Genomic DNA, 15,910 nt, shown 5'->3' on the forward strand with positions numbered 1-15,910 from the left:
AGTAGTAAGGAAAGATCTGTGCTGCTGAAAAAAAAACATTGTACATACATTTCCATTTTCCTTTTCATATGGCCCTTAGGATTCCAACGAAAGAAACATCAGAATGTTTCAGAAATAATAAATGAATACACCATCATGAAAGAAAGCTACTTGTTTTACTAGAATAAATAAATGGATGCAGCTCTCATAATGCACATACAGTAGCACCAGGGTGCGGATAAACAAGCAGTTCAATATACTGGTAATAAAAGCAATGCTGACAATACAGAATACTGATGTACATACCAAAATGACAAGTACTGCACCAAAATCAGCAAGTGAAGACAAAGCTAAAATAAAGTTATACATCCTAAATATTTTCGAGAATACCAAAAAATATTGTTTTTTAATCTTTAATTAGGATTAGGTATTGCAAAATGTATATTTTTTTAACTGAGCATCTTTACATTGAAGGTGTGGCCAGAATATGGACATTCATGTATTTACATATTTTTAACAACTAGTTATTGAGTAATAAAACAAGCCCTTGTTGACCTCTGTAGTCACTGGCACTCTGGAGCAGTTCATCTTTAAAGTTCACAGCAGCAGCACTGATTTCATCAAAGCTGTTCTCTCAGCAGCTTAGCTCATCCTGTCCTGTCCCGCCAGCAGTGCTCAAAGAATTACCTGAAAGCCTTTGTTGATTCTGCTGTAAATTTAGGGTGGAGTTGCTACTTGTTTTAAAGCTCATTTTTTGTTTGTCAAGAATATGGAAATATTTGAATATTTATAGCCCTATTGCCCAACATATGGCACACCAGCCTTCTGCATGTGGTTGATGGGCTATCGGGCACCATATAGAAGGCAGAGCGGCAGCGGGTTGCTGAAAGAGAGACTATACTGAGGTAGAGCTATCTCTTTCCATGTACAGGTAAAGCCCCCCCCCTGGGGAGAGAGAGAAAGTGATGTTTTTATTGTGTCTACGGACACCAATATTGGGGATTGTTATTGCATTCACTGACACCAATGCGGTTAATATTGTGCTCAATGACACCAATGATGGGGGTTATTATTGCATCCACTGCCAGCAATATTGTGGGTTATTATTGCACTCACTGCCACCAATGTTGCGGATTATTGTGTCCACTGACATCAATGTTTGGAGTTAACCTCTTCAGGACCACCCACCCGCATTGTACTGTGAATGGGCAGTTCCTACAGGCACAGCAATGTACCTGTACGTCGTTGGCCTCTTCCAAGTACAAGGTACCCATGGACTAATCGGCTGTGTCCAATCGCAGCCCAGAATATTGGATTAATAATAAACACAGAGCTCTGTACAGATGGAACAATCTCTTTGTTTCTTCTCCCTGCAAAGCAGGGAGAAGGAACAAAGATTTTTACTAAAAAGAAGCACATAATACACACATTACTTTATTAGGCACACACTTAACCCCTTGATTGCCCCAAGATGTTAACCCCTTCTCAACCAGTGTCATTAGTACAGTGACAGTGTATAGTATCACTCATCATTGTACTAGTGTCACTGGTGATGTCCGCGTCAGTTAGTCAGTTCCCACTCATTGTCAGTTAGTGTCAGATTGCTCGCCGCACTATCACAGTCCTACTAGTCCTTACTAGTATAAAAAATAATAATAATAATTCAAGTATATATAACATAGTTTATAGACACTAACTTTCATGAAAATCAATCAATATACATTTATTGGATTTTTTTTTTAACCAAAGAACATACATTTTGGGAAAACTTTATGAAGAAACATGATTTTTTTTAGGCAGGTACTGTCTGGACCTAGATCAGAACTTTCAACCTCTTATGTGTCTGGCAGTATCTCTTCTTGCTTAACCACCTGTGAGGCTAAACATCCCTGGAACTTTTCTTGGACAATTTTGCCTTGAACCTTGTTTCTGGTGAAACGTCAACTATTTGCTCCCCCTATGAACTTCCTATTTAAGTCATGCTTTTGCACGTTTTGTTTGCCAGATTATTGTCCACTCTCCAGCCAATATCTTGCTCCACATAAGATATTTTGTGGAAATTTTAGAGGGGCACAGCCACATATAAATGTAACTTGCATTAGTAAACAACAGATCATCATCCAACCTGCTTGCCAGTGAGGATGAGTGGCAATTGTCAGTGTTGCAGAGAATGGATTTGTATATTCAGAGACAGTCTAAGGCAGCCTTTCTCAACCTTTTTTTTTTTTTTTTAACATGGAGGAACACTTGAAATAATGTTTTGTCTTCAGGGAACCCCTGCTAATAATTATTATATTTACAGCTCACAGTATATTCGTGTGATGGTCATTGGGAAGATAGCTAAAAAAAATTATTGGTCTCAGTTCATCTGAGAAGCAAAAATCTTTTATTACTCAAAGAATCCCCAGCAACCACTTCAGGAACCTTAGCTGAGAAACCCTGGTCTAAGGTGTAATTACAATGTGAAGCCAGAGAGGGAGATCTATCACTGTCACATGCATTCTGACAATGCCAAAGGGTCCTCAATGGATGTACTATACATTATGATGACAGCTTGACCTTCCCACAGAGTTTACAGGGTGGTTGGGTATGCACACCTGACCTGACCACTATTAATGCAAACAATCTTCAGAGATCGGTGAAACATACTATATAATTGTATTACATGAAGGGAGAAACACTTACGTGGGGTAAGCGAGGAACAAAGGGTCACCAGAACCTACATTAAGAGGAGAAAACGTATTGATTGGGACAAGAACCATGAATACTTTTAATCAGCACATGAATATTAGATGAGAGTTTTCTGATCCTGCTTTTTTGGCAGGATCAGGCAACAATCCCAAATCGGTAGTGGCAGGTAGAGGCCCGCCAGCCAATGATTCTCAAGAGGAACATTGATTGGCTTGGCTAGAAAACCTTTCCAAGTTGATATTGTTCTCCCTGGAAATAAGTGGTGCTGGCAGCATCTCCCTGCAATGCTCACGTCTTCCTCCATTCCCTCTGCATTGACATAAACTTGCTAAGTCCTGAGAGCCAGCATTGCAAATATACTGGTGTGCTGACAAGATTTACTGCCCTAAGAATTGTTGGACCATCCGTACTTCAGACCACCATGTAAAGTCTTGGATTGTGTGAAACGCTAGAGCAAAACTCTTTAAAACTGTGGCCTGCCACTTATCTTACAGGTAGAAGAAAGGAGGCTGCAATATAAAATAAAAAGATAAAAATCATAGGCAGGGGGGTTTATAAAGATGAATGGACACCAAGAACAAGAGACTAAAAATGTGTCTGCTCTAAAGATCACAACAGTGCTCAGACGAAGCATCTAACAGAAGAATGACAAGGAAGGATGAATAGTGTTACAACCTGAGAGCAGAAATAAGGAGAGATAGGGGCACAGAAGGGAAAGAACAAAATTGAAGACACAAAGGCAAAAAAAAAAAAAAGAAGAGTCCTTAAGTGATTTGTTGGTTTGGTAGGCAATCCATTACACCCCAATTTGCACATTATTTATGGCACTAAGAGCTGGTGCTGGCCACCCACTTTAAATTTGGGGCAATAACAGAAATTGTTCAAGAGATGTGTACCTGTACCCATGCACTCTTGAACAACTGTATCCTAAATATTGTCTGAATGATATCTAATTGCACAAGTATTTGGTGGAAACCCAGTGGGGGCCAATAGAAGCTCTGATTCAAGCTGCCTCTGCAGACAATGGGGGTTATTTATGAAAGGTAAATCCACTTTGCACTTGAAAGTGCACTTGGAAGTGCAGTGTCTTTAAATCTGAAGGGTAGATCTGAAATGAGGGGAAGCTCTGCTGATTTTATCATCCAATCATCCAAGCATGTCCTCCTCGGATCTACAGCAACTGCACTTCCATGTGCACTTTCCGTGTACTTTCAAGTGTACTTGTAGTGCAAAGTGGATTTGCCTTTAGTAAATAACCCCCAATGTGTATGTACTGTATAGGTGTATACATACTGTACCTTAAATCAACTGCATGACATTTTCAATAAATTCGATTTTAGAATTTATCCCAAAGTGCTACTGACTGTTTTTGTTCATCATTAACTTTACATAAGATTTTATGCCCAGATCAAGTTTCATAACATCAGTATGTATAAATTATCTCGCAGCAGAACATACGAACAGACAAAAAATTAGTTTGAACATCGTTAAAGTTTAAGGGACATGAACATGAAAAATCAAAAGTGCTAATTTTAAAGGGTTATATGCAAGTTATTGTCATAAAAAAGTGTTTGGGGACCCGGGGGACATATATCAATGCAAAAAAACTAAACAGAATTTTTTTCGGGAGCAGAGATTTTAATTATGCTTAAAGTGAAACAATAAAAAGTAATTATTATTTTAAATATTGTGACTGGGGGTGTCCTTCGTATGTCTGTAAAGTAGCACATCTTCCCCATGTTTATAACAGTGCCACAGAAAAATTATATTTATAAAGGAAAAAAAACGTCATTTAAAACTGCTCGCAGCTGTAATGTATTGTTGAATCCCGGCAAAATATAGATACAAATACCAAAAATACCCCAAAAAATGGTGTGGATGCCCCCCTCAAAATCTTGAGTGGACCCCCACACCCAATTTTTTTTTTAAATGGCATGGGGGTCCTCCAAGCACTATGTAGTCTGAACAGCATTATATATACTATATGGCATGCCCTATATACTCTGCAGAAAATTGGGCCTTAGGTGTTGGTGGTACCAGAACACTAAGCCCTCACAGTTACTCTTGTTGGGCGCAGGAATGGGCCCTGCTGTGAAACATGACTGCCAGTTTCTTGTCCTTCTGTGGCACCCTCTCTCTCTAGGCTCACATTACTCCCTACCTCAACCTGAGAACAAACATCAGAGCCTTCAAATCCACGCGCATCCACCAGCAGCATATAACCGACACTGTGGTCGAATAATTCTGGGGACTCCTCCGTGCATAATGGTGGGGTTATGGAAGGATTGACTGTGGACATGGAGACTGTTGAATAGGCCGTTTTGGCAGCTGTGTTGGAAGTCAAGCTACTCTGAGCCTGGGTGACAGAGGATGAGGAGAATGAGGACAGCTTCTGCATGTTGTGGCTCAATAACACAGCCAGCAGCAGCAAAAAAAGACAAGCGTGGCCCACAGCCACCTGCAGAGGATACACCATGTCCATGATCACCACTGTTGACTGTAGACACAGAGGCTGATTGTCCTCTTTTGGTGGCCTGTGAGAGTCTGCCTCTCCTTGGTGGCCTTCCAGACATCATGTATTTTTTGTTTTGCAACACCACCACTCTCTCAGCAGAGCGTGCTGCGATTGGCCACAGTATGCGGGTCAGGTGGATGCTTTGGCTAATCATTATACAGCAATGCAGTGCATTATGGGTCATTCTGCGGTGCTCAAATTTTCCGCGAATGCCCCATATGCTTGGTTCATTTTAGAACAAATGAACACCTGATGTTCGAGTCAAACTTACATTCAACTCGAACTGTGGGCTCATCCCAATTCACAACTGTATGCTTAAATAATTTTTTAGATATTTTTAACCAGTTCCCGACCAGCGCACACCGATGTACATCGGCAGAATGGCACGGGTAGGCATATTGGCGTACAGGTACGTCCAATCTTTAATGCCGCCCTGCCATCGGCGCGCTCGCGTGCTGGTCGGGACCCCCGTGAGTCTGGTCGCGGGTCCCGCGGACTCGATCGCCATGGGCATACCCGCGATCGTCTCACGGGGGGGCTGAACGGAGAGATGCCGTTGTAAACAGCATCTCCCCGTTCTGCCTAGCAACTAGTGACGCTGATCTCTGCTGCAATCACAGTGTTCACTAAATGAAAGCCCAGCTCCCAACAGTTAGTAACCCACCCCTAGGAACACTTAACCCCTACACTGCCACCCACTGGTTAACCCCTTCACTGCCAGTGTCATTTACACAGGAATCACTGCATTTATATAGCAGTGATTGCTGTATAAATGACAATGGTCCCAAAAATGTGTAAAAAATGTCTGATGTGTCCGCCATAATGTCGCAGTCACAATAAAAATCGCTGATCGCCGCCATTACTAGTAAAAAAAAAAAAAATTAATAAAAATGCCATAAAACTATCCCCTATTTTGTAAACGCTATAACTTTTTGAGCAAACCAATCAATAATCGCTTATTGCAATTTTTTTACCAAAAATATGTAGAAGAATACGTATCGGCCTAAACTGAGGGAAAAAAATGTTTTTTTTATAAATTTTTGGGGGATATTTGTTATAACAAAAAGTAAAAAATAATGCGTTTTTTTTCAAAATTGACACTCTATTTTTGTTTATAGCGCAAAATATAAAAAACGTAGGGGTGATCAAATACCACAAAAAGAAAGCTCTATTTGTGGGGAAAAAAAAAGACGTCAATTTTGTTTGGGAGCCACGTCACATGACCCTGCCATTGTCAGTTAAAGCGACGCAGTGCCGAATCACAAAAAGTGGTCTTGTCTTTGGCCAGCAAAATGGTCCGGGGCTGAAGTGGTTAAAGGACACATTTAACTTTTTTTTTTGTACAGTTCTTTGCTATGCTATAAGCTGACAAATGGAGATAGATATATTATTATTAATATTCTATATATATTATATATATATATATATATATATATATATATATATATATATTTTGTAAAAGGAAATTTTACATGTCTAAAAAGCAGATTTGCTAATGCCATGAAGGTCTTCTGCTCACTGTTAGTGTAAGCTGACAAGAATCAATGAACTACTGCAGTGATCAACAGCGCAGTGGTAGTTCATTGAGAACTACAAGCCGACATCCTCAAAGGCTGACGTTAGTCATAGTTCATTCATTCACAGATGCATAAAATACAGCAAATACAGCTTATACAGTGCTGACAGTGGTGGACAAGCTTCCCACAGATTCATCCACAGCTAGTCACAAGGTGCATTTTCACACAGCCAGGTGCAAACTCTACCGCTCGTTATCTCCAATGACCGGTCTGGAGGACCTGTTTTGGGTTTTATTTGGAGTACTTGGATTGGTGAAGGCACTTCATAGGATACTCCAAATTAACTATTCACAGATAAAGAAAACTCTTAATAGTGTAGCACCCTCTACCTTAGGTAGGTGCTAGTATAGGTTTTTGTGTAAGCTGCCAGCGCAGGTAAATTTAAGCAGGCCTATGCTGTGAGCTAGGCCTGTTTGTTTTGATCTGGGGGCAGGGGAGTGGTTTAGTAAAGCAGTAGGTGACTGACATGTACTTCATTTCTTGGGAGCCTCCTCTTTTTACAGGTAGAATGTTCTGGAAAGGGGGCAGGGCAGAGAGCTGGAGTGACATAGGGTGCATGTGAGGATTGGCAGGGGGCAGGCCCATGGTCAGCCTGCTGGGGGGAGGAATTGTCAGCTTGGTGAACTGGATGATGGAGTGTTAGACTGTCGTGTGTGAGGGAACCCCCTTTCTGGCAGGGAGCTCGGAGCTGGAGGAAACAGTTGGTCCGCACATCCGGAGTAAAGTCATTCAGGAAGGACCCAGGGCAGGTGTCGGTGAGTGGAAAGCACTGTGGAAAGCTCTGAAAGAGGCATGCCAGGAGAGCTGGATGTACAGCCAGAGGGAGAGGCTGCAGGAGTTTGTGTCAAGTCGATACAGCCCATCCAGCACCAGCTTGTCTCCTTGTTGGAAGCCATCCCCTGGAAGTGTTCCATGCTGGCCCCAGTGTCTTCCTGATGGCCACGGGAAGTACTCTCTGCCGATAATCATCCATCTGCAGCCCCACATCTCTGCAGCATTACCTGGATTGGGAATTGAGGAAATCTCCATGGACCACTGAATAACAGATGAGCCTTTTTATCTTTGTTGTCTTGTAAGTGTAATCATATGTTGTGTCATTAACCACTTGACCACTGGGCACTTAAACACCCTTAATAACCAGACCAATTTTCAGCTTTCGGTACTCTCACATTTTGAATGACAATTACTCAGTCATGCAACACTGGACCTATATGAAATTTTTGTCCTTTTTTTCACACAAATGGAGCTTTCTGTTGGTGGTATTTAATCACCGCTGGGTTTTTTATTTTTTTGTGCTATAAAAGAAAAAATACAGAAAATTCTGTAAAAAAATGAATTTTTCTTTGTTTCTGTTATAAAATTTTGCAGATTAGTCATTTTTTCTTTATAAATTTTGGCCAAAATTTATACTACTACATATCTTTGGTAAAAATAAGTACAAATTGGTGGATATTATTTGGTCTTTGTGAAAGTTATAGAGTCCACAAGCTATGGTGCCAATATCTGAAAATTGATCACACCTGAAGGACTGACGGCCTATTTCAATTCTTGAGACCCTAACATGCCATAAAAGTACAAATACCCCCCAAATGACCCCTTTTTGGAAAGAAGACATTCCAATGTATTTAGTAAGAGGCATGGTGAGTTTTTTGAAGTTGTAATTTTTTCCCACAATTCTTTGCAAAATCAAGATTTTTTTTTACTTTTTTTTTTTTTTCACAAAATTGTCATATGATCAGTTTATTTCTCACACAGCATATGCATACCACAAATTACACCCCAAAACACATTCTGCTATTACTCCCAAGTACGGTGATACCACATGTGTGAGACTTTTACACAGTGTGGCCACATACAGAGGCCCAACATGCAGGGAGCGCCATCAGGCGTTCTGGAGCACCCAGGACAATTCTGACATTTCTCTCCTATATGTAAAAATCATCATTTATTTGCTAGAAAATTACATAGAATCCCAAAACATTATATATGTTTTTTTAGCAAACACCCTTGAGAATACAATGGTGGTCGTTGCAAATTTTTATCTCACACGGTATTTGCGCAGCAATTTTTCGAATGCTTTTTTTGGAAAAAAAATGTTTTGTGCTTAAAATAAAAAAAACACAGTAAAGTTAGCCCAATTTTTGCATAACGTGAAAGATGAAGTTACACCGAGTAAATCGATACCTAACATGTCACTCTTCAAAATTGCACAGGCTCGTGGAATGGCGCCAAACGTCGCTACTTAAAAATCCCCATAGGCGACGATTAAATTTTTTTTTACTGGTTATATGTTTTGAGTTACAGAGGAGGTCTAGGGCTAGAATTATTGCTCTCGCTCTAACGTTCGCAGCGATACCTCACATGTGTGGTTTGAACATCGTTTTCATATGTGGGCGGGACTTACGTATGCGTTCGCTTCTGCATGCGAGCACATGGGGACAGGGGCGCTTTAAAAAAAAAAAAAAAAATGTTATTGTTCATTTTATTTTATTTATTTTAGTTTGATATTTTTTTCCCCAAAAATTAATTTTTTGATCACTTTTATTCCTATTACAAGGAATGTAAACATCCCTTGTAATAGGAATATGGCATGACAGGTCCTCTTTACAGTGAGATATGGGGGTCAATAAGACCCCGCATCTCACCTCTGAAAAAAAAAAAAAAGATTCTGGATTTGATCGTATTGACGAGTCGGTAGAAGTACCGGAGGGCGGCGGGGGGGGGGTGTCTATGGCTGGGTAATGCAGGGTATCACCGACTATGGCTGGGTATGGCTGGGTATCTCAGAGTATGGCGTTGCAGAGTATTGCGTTGCAGAGCATTGCAGGATATTGGAGGGTGTTTCAGAGCATTGCAGAGTGTTGCACGGTATTGGCGGGTGTTGCAGAGCATTGCAGAGTGTTGCAGGGTATTGGTGGGTGTTGCAGAGCATTGCAGAGCATTGCAGAGTGTTGCAGGGTATTGGCAGGTGTTGCAGAGCGTTGCAGGGTATTGCAGAGTGTTGCAGGGTATTGCAGTGTGTTGCAGGGTATTGCAGAGTGTTGCAGAGTGTTGCAGAGTAATGCAGGGTATTGCAGAGTAATGCAGGGTATTGCAGGGTATTGCAGAGTAATGCAGAGTATTGCAGAGTATTGCAGTGTAATGCAGAGTAATGCAGAGTAATGCAGAGTAATGCAGAGTATTGCAGAGTATTGCAGAGAAATGCAGAGTAATGGCAGGGTATTGCAGAGTATTGGCAGGGAATTGAGGGGTTAATTTTCAGTGAGCAGCGATGTGGGCACTGCAGATGCAGCCCACATCGCTGCTGACACCGATCTCTTCCCCCTCCGCTGTTCCGATCGGTACAGAGAGGGGGAGGGAGGAACCGGCGTCATAACATGACGCCGGTTTGTTTACAAGTGATCACTCCATAATTTGACGGAGCGATCACGTGGTAAACGGCCGCTATGAGCGGCCGTTTACCGTGATCCGTGATGCCCGGCGGTCACGGATGCTCTCGAGTGCGCGCCCCAGGGGGCACGCGAGAGCAGAATTCTGGGAGGACGTCATATGACGGCCTCCCAGAGTTAAGAAACCGCCCTGTAGCCGTCATTCGGCTATAGGGCGGTTATTAAGTGGTTAAAACATACATTTTAATACTGCACTCAGGTGGCGCGTCCCTTTTTACCCTTCTCTAAAATAGAACCTAAATATACTCTTACTCTGACGCCTGAGAACATTCTTCGGCAGACTACAGGTGCCTAAAGCCACATTTTGTAATTACGTTTAGGGGTGTTTAGGCACATGAAGCACTTGAGTGATCATTCATTCCAGTGGTCAGAATAAATTAGTATGCTAATTAGAATAAGCATAAGAATAATTACATTACTCAAGCGCTAAACATGCCTAGCGCTTAAGCACATTTACACAAGTTTAGGAGCATTGGGCTTTTTTTGTGGCAAAACGCTTCTCTCCTGAACGCACTAGCCCTGGGTTTTTTTCTGTATCGAAACACCTGTAAGTGCCTATGTGTACAAGAACACATAAGCTAATATAAAAGGGGCATTTAGGGGCAGAAAAAACAAAAAAAACAAAAGAGTGTAATTTTTGAGGTGGTCCTGTGCGCATGAGGCCTAAATGTTACCTCTGCCCAAAACTGGTATACATAGTTTTACATATCTGTAAGCAAGTTTAATCATACCGTAGCTTTGCAAATAATATATAAACAGCACTGGCAGGATAAACCTACATTAAATATACAAATAAATATGAATGTATGTACCTAATACCAAAGACCTAATAGCAGCTGTTACGAAGGTGCTAAATCTCACAAAGTAGAAGATAATATATATACAGCGCTTATAGGATATCTATAAACAAGTGACAAAAAACAGGGATCAATTGATATAACTCTGCAGTGATGTTTACAACATAATAATAAAAATGAAAATATTTTTTCAATAATCAAAGTGGCAAGTGCTCCAAATAAAGTGCATATGTGCGCCAAGAAAATAGCTGGTTTTGTGTGCCACACTCCCCTCTTGTGACCCCACTCCCCAGAAATCATAGACGACCAGTTTTGCAGTCTGGGGTCATAAAAGCTGCGATCAATCAGATCCAGTAAAGCTGGATGAATACGCACTTAAGCCTCTTCCAAAAGTATTCTGGGACTTTTCAGAGTCAGCAACAAAGCTCAAAGGACGGGGAGAAAAAGTCTGTGCGCACTTCAAGTTTCGTCAAACCATTTTGGCCATTGGCGCCATTTCCTCCCTCTGTGGAACGCACGCTGACCAGTGGTGTTTATTGGTTGTTCTGTTTTTTCAGCCTTTGTGTAAGTGGCGCCTGAGATGCGCGATTCTTCACATTTTTTACAGTACTTCGCTATGATACCGTATCTTTGCTTCTTATATTTCTCAGAGGCTTCAGTAACAAGAAATCTCTTTATTACAAAAAATGTGCATAAATGTATTTTTTGAATTCTGGATTACATAGAACAAACAACTGTTGCAGACATCCCAATTCTCCCGCAAGGTGCGGGAGTCTCCCCGCATTTTGCGGTGCTCCTGCAAACCCGCAAGCGACTCCCGATCTCCCGGGAATGCAGCGGGGAACAGCTGTGAACACCGATCTCCTTTTGTATGGATTTTTAGCTAACAGCCGCTTCACCTTCTCTCCCTCCTGTAGCTGTCAGCTAAAAAGCTATACAGGGAGATTGGTGCTTACAGCTGTCCCTCCCGCTACACTGATCATTCCCAGCTGTTTCCTGTGTGCTCCTTCCCCATCCCCCTCAGTGTCCTTCTCTGCCCCTCCTGTTTGCCTCTGCCTTCTGTGTTCTCCTCTGCCCCTCCTGTCCTCCCCAGTCCCCCGAAGTTGGCTCCTCTCCTCCCCTCTCCCACTGGACGCGGGGGGGCCTTTAAGGAATTCGACAAAAAGAGCAGGATCGCTCTTGTGTCCTGTGATAACTGAGTAGAGTAAACTATGTTTACTCTGCTTAGTTTATGAATGAACAGGGGCCTCTGTCTCTTGTTCATTTATCTTTAGTACTGAGAAAGGGATTGAGGAATCGGTGTCCTCAGTCCCTTTGTCTGTCTCAATGGGGAGATGCCAGGGGTCTGTTTAGACCCCTGATATCTCACCAAGTTCCCCCCAAAAAATAAAAATAAATATTGTACACATTTTTTTTTTAAAACCGACACCACTCTCTCCCCTGCCCTACCAACACTATCCACTGCCCAATCCCTCCCCCACCAAAAAAAAAAAAAAAACATTGTAGAAAAAAAATGACAAACAAATTAAATTGTAAAAAAATCAATTATTAAAAATAACACTACTAAGCTAAGCGATTATAGCCTTGAAGGAGAGGGCAGAGAGGATGAGTAAAACAACTGTTACCACTGTAACTGGGACAGCCAACATGCTGCCCTTCTGCAGTTGAAACATCACGCTTGCATACAACTGGCCTTTGACATGCCTGAAAGGAAAACCACCTATTTCATTCCCAAAGCAGCTTTTGCATTTACTAATGAAAAAAAAATAAAAAACTGAATAGATTTGGATACAGGAGGTCCCATGATTTAGAAAATCTAAAAGGCTTGTGCTCACCTTTGATAGTACTTGGGTTTTATTGTCCAGTGACAGGCTAGATATCTTTTCCACACATTGCACGATTCTTGTGCATGCTTTGGCTTCATTTTGCGCCATCCATAGAATGTGGTCATCTACAGACATAATGTTACTTGCAATCTCTACTAGAATTCCTCCTAGCTGTTAAGGAGAAGACAGAATTAATTTACAACCAATTATTGATAGTAACTAGTATTAAGCAGATCCACTTACAAATAGCCATAGGTGTGCACAGCCTTTTGCATTAGGGTGCACACCCCAGCATTCAAACACACATGCATGAGTGTCTCTAAACCAGTTTTAGAGTTATACATTATATATATATGATCGAGATATAAATATGATCGATTATATATACACAAACACACATATACATACATATATATATATATATATATATATATATATATATATATATATATATATATATATACATATACACACATATACATATACACAGTAGGGTAGAGGATGGTGTCAGTATGGCAGACGTTAATGTCAGTTGGACAGTAGATGGTATCAGTAGGGAAGTAGACTGTCATTAGGACAGGGGATGGTGTCAGTAGAGCAGTGGATGGTGTCATTAGGGCATCAATTGATGTCAGTAGGGCAATGGATGGTGCCAGTAGATTTTTATTTTTATTATTTCATTTTTTTACAATTTTATTTTTGTATTATTTATTTACAATATTATTTTTATTATTTTTTCTTTTTTACAATTTTGTAGGCGTTGGGGGGGGGGGTCTTTGGTAAAATATCAGGGTCCTAAACAGACCCCTGATGTATCACCTTTGAGACAGAGAAGGGAACTGAGGACAGAGATTCCCCAGTCCCTTTCTGCAGCCTCAGCTGCAATGTACAGTGAATGAATGGAAAGTGTTATATGCAGAGTGGCTTCCTGTCCATTCACAAACCGAAGCATAGTATTGTGAATAGACACTGGAGCGATCATTACCAATCACGCACAGCGTCCATTTAGAAAAGGAAAGGGGCCAGTAAATTACATATTTACCAGTTCCTTCCCCCACTCTCAATCCTGAAACATCCCCTGCAGCAGCTGGCAGGAGAGAAGGGAATCCAGCAGCACTGAGGGGGGAGCACCAGGTAGGAGGGGGAATCAGAACCACACACAGTGATTAGTGTGCATGTCTATGTTGCTAGCAGTAAAAAAGCACCTAGTAGATTCACAAGTGAGAGTCTCACAAAAACTATTTAAATGATAGGAGGTCAGAGGTATAAATATGAAAAAAAAAAAAAAAAAAAAAAAAAAACTTACATACCCCCCTGTGCAGATGCAGCATCCCTCTAGTGCTGCTACTGTCCCCAGGTGGCTCTACACCACAAATTAAGCTATCAAAGTGTGCTAATCTCTCAGTTCTCAGGCCCCATGTGAGCACAGATTGGTGACTACTAGTCACTGCTCTGTGCTCTGCCCCTCCAGCACTCACTGGGACAGGGGGCTGTGGAGGGGCAGGTGATGAAAATAAAAGATGGGTTGAATGTAAAACTCATCACCTTGCACTTGTCACAAGCTGATCAAAATTTAAACAGTTAAAACAGACCTTCACTTACACAATCCCCGACTGGTAGTTGGCTCAGGCACTCAGCACACCTTTGAGGAGCACTATATTATAAACACACTCCAAAAACGCCAAAAATACGTTTCCAAATTGTTAAATGTGCAAAGCAAGTAGGTGATCAATCCTACAATAATATCAGTCTTGGGTTTTCTGACTCTTTATTAAAAAGAATGTCACAATAAATCACATGAATCTATAGGACAGGCAAATATGCAGCAATTCTCCTGGTCTGCAGAAGACAAATCCCAGTAACTCTTTTTAGCAAAGAGCTATTAAAACAAAATTCCTAACTTTACAGGTTATGGTGGATTTATTCTGCCTATTCATTGTGAAATCTGTGTCACCAATGTGCTGTGGAATAAGACTCTTCTATAATATAATTTTATTATTCTTTTAGCTCTGCATATAGCCTACTTTCTGGGACTTTTTGTGCTGAATGGCTCTTACTATTTCCAGCACACTAGCCCTAAGCAATTCTGTGATGCACTTCCATTAGAATTTGCATTCAGAAAGCATCATTATGTTAGAAATACAGACATTTTAATAAATGTATGAAGCTTTTATTAATGCCTAATAAAATAGTAGGGAATTGTATTTGAAATGGAGATGTCATCTCCAGACAGTCATTTGAAATAAGGGAATATTTCAGGGAAACTAGTGGAAAGGAATAATTTTAATTGCAATATAATCTGTATCTGTGAGCTATTAGAATTTATTGGTATCAGCAGCACTATGCGCTGGTAACGGTGGAAGCTGCAAACCTTAGTGTCCCAAAGAGAAGGATTAAGGCTCTGGTGAATTGGTGTTTCTCTTGAGGTTCTCAATAATCCAGCATTTTTTGGGCAGTATCCAGTCTGCCTCACCGGTGGTCATTGCAAAAGGCTGGTCTACCCCAAATGTCACAGGTTCCAGGGGCCTGTACAAATCTCCAACCCAGCTGTACTCTCCCTGAAGAGGATGGTGGCTGGGGACCGAACCCTTCCATATGCCTGACTGAGCTTGCTTAACCCCCTCACTCCCAGGAATAATCACTGACTGAGCCCAGCACCTGCTTGTGGGAAGGTGCAGCGTAGTTGCGGCATTTAGATAAAACCTTGTGAGCTGCTGTATAGTACCAAAAAGCTGCCGGCAATCCCACACTTCCCAAGATATGTGAAAATACAAAATGATACAAAATAAGTGCAGCGCTATACCAAACATCAAAAATCAAATGTGCATATACAGAATATATCCAATGCGCATATACAAAAAAAATGTATATATGAAACGTGCAATATGCCATAAATTTCCTGATACTATGCAAAAGAGATAATTGTATCCTTTAAAACTAGCAATAAAGTGCAATGTACTCCTTATTGCACAGTGTCTTTATAAATTTCAATCAATCGTGCAAAAAACAAACAGTCCATATATATATATATATATATATATATATATATATATATATATATATATATATATATCTC

General features: G+C 40.9%; 1 protein-coding gene across 1 annotated transcript in view; it reads right to left on the reverse strand.

Moving 5' to 3' along the window:
- Positions 1-15,910, reverse strand: part of ADGRA1 (adhesion G protein-coupled receptor A1) — a 1,280,537-nt gene that overhangs the window by 836,136 nt on the left and 428,491 nt on the right. The window contains exon 11 of the mRNA XM_077455240.1: positions 12,844-13,005. Coding sequence (XP_077311366.1) covers positions 12,844-13,005 — 162 coding nt within the window. The remainder of the gene's footprint in view (positions 1-12,843; positions 13,006-15,910) is intronic.

This window comes from Lithobates pipiens, unplaced genomic scaffold (assembly GCF_037356315.1).
Source record: "Lithobates pipiens isolate NorthernLeopardFrog02 unplaced genomic scaffold, aLitPip1_a1.2 Scaffold_25, whole genome shotgun sequence".
Lineage (NCBI taxonomy): Eukaryota > Metazoa > Chordata > Amphibia > Anura > Ranidae > Lithobates > Lithobates pipiens.